This window comes from Arachis duranensis, chromosome 1 (assembly GCF_000817695.3).
Source record: "Arachis duranensis cultivar V14167 chromosome 1, aradu.V14167.gnm2.J7QH, whole genome shotgun sequence".
Classification (NCBI taxonomy): Eukaryota; Viridiplantae; Streptophyta; class Magnoliopsida; order Fabales; family Fabaceae; genus Arachis; species Arachis duranensis.
Window position 1 is genome coordinate 31,799,263 of NC_029772.3, and position 1,233 is coordinate 31,800,495.

General features: G+C 27.3%; 1 protein-coding gene across 2 annotated transcripts in view; it reads right to left on the reverse strand.

Annotated features, from left to right (window-relative positions):
* Nucleotides 1-447, reverse strand: part of LOC107484374 (casein kinase II subunit beta-1) — a gene marked incomplete in the record, with an annotated part of 3,638 nt that extends 3,191 nt beyond the window's left edge. The window contains 1 exon segment of one of the 2 annotated variants that reach the window (XM_021139674.2): nucleotides 1-447. In XM_021139674.2, coding sequence (XP_020995333.1) covers nucleotides 1-22 — 22 coding nt within the window. 2 annotated transcript variants of the gene reach the window in all.
* Between the last annotated feature and the right edge of the window lie 786 nt (nucleotides 448-1,233).

Below are 1,233 nucleotides of genomic sequence, written 5' to 3' on the forward strand. Positions count from 1 at the left end.
CTAGCCCTCGCTCTCTATACATCCCTCAGAAACCCTAAATCCCTATAACAAACTCAATTTTCAATTTTTTTCTTCAAAATGTCCCCCCTTTTTTTTCCTGCAATCGCCGCCCTAAAATGTTATCCAATCATAACGATTATTCGTGTTGAAATGAAACTCAATCGCCACCAAAAAAGAGTTGATATTTGTATATTTTGGGTTCTCTTGGAGAGAAGAAGAACAAGAACAAGAAGAAGAAGGAAGAGGCGAGCGAGGGAGCTAGGGTTTTTGATTGAGGGAGGGACCGATAATGAGCATAACAAAACAAAAGTAGAGAATGGTAATTGGTAATTGGTAATTGGTAATTGATTATGGTTAGGACTTACGATTACGGATTATGGCTATGGTAATAGTTGTTTGTTAATTGTTATGCTAAGCTAGCATGTTCCTATCACCCACCCTACATACTCACTTTTCGTTTACCCTCGTTGCAAACTTAACTTTTAATTCATAACGTATTTTGATGAGTTGTCGCAATTTTTGTTAGATTTTTATTAATTAATGTACCAAAAAGATTGGGTAGATTCCAATTTAAATTTAGTGCTTTCCTTAACTTAACTAGTAGATTTTTAATATTCTTGTTCGAGGGAAATAATTACCCGATTTTTGTCATTTTTTTCGAATCACAATACGATTTTTTATCGAAAAAAAAAATTTCATTTCGATTTTTGTTTTATTTTTTTATTTTTTATATTTCTATACTATGAGATAATATGACCTTTTTGTTAGAATTATTATCGTCTATTAACAAAAATTACTGATATGTCACATTAACATACTAAATTGAACATTTAAGTGCTAATATAAAATGAATAAGGACTAATTTATTTCTAAATTAAAATTGATTAAAAAGTTATTTGTTCCTAAATCAATTATTATTATATAAGTATATCTACTTAATATACTAAAACTGGGTTTTTCCCTAGCTACTAAAGGTGACGTGTTGATCTCTCATGTCTCCGTTTTCCCTCCAAAACGAATAAATTTTTTTTTCTATTCTAAATTATTTTATTGTAATTATATTATAATTAATACTAAATGAATAATATATAATTATACTAATTTAGCAACATATCTTCATTATAATTATATCAAATCAATATTTAATGCACTATTAAACTACTTATCAATTATCAATTAAAAATACTTTTAATAATTTTAATGATAATAATAATATCAATAATAGTAATAACT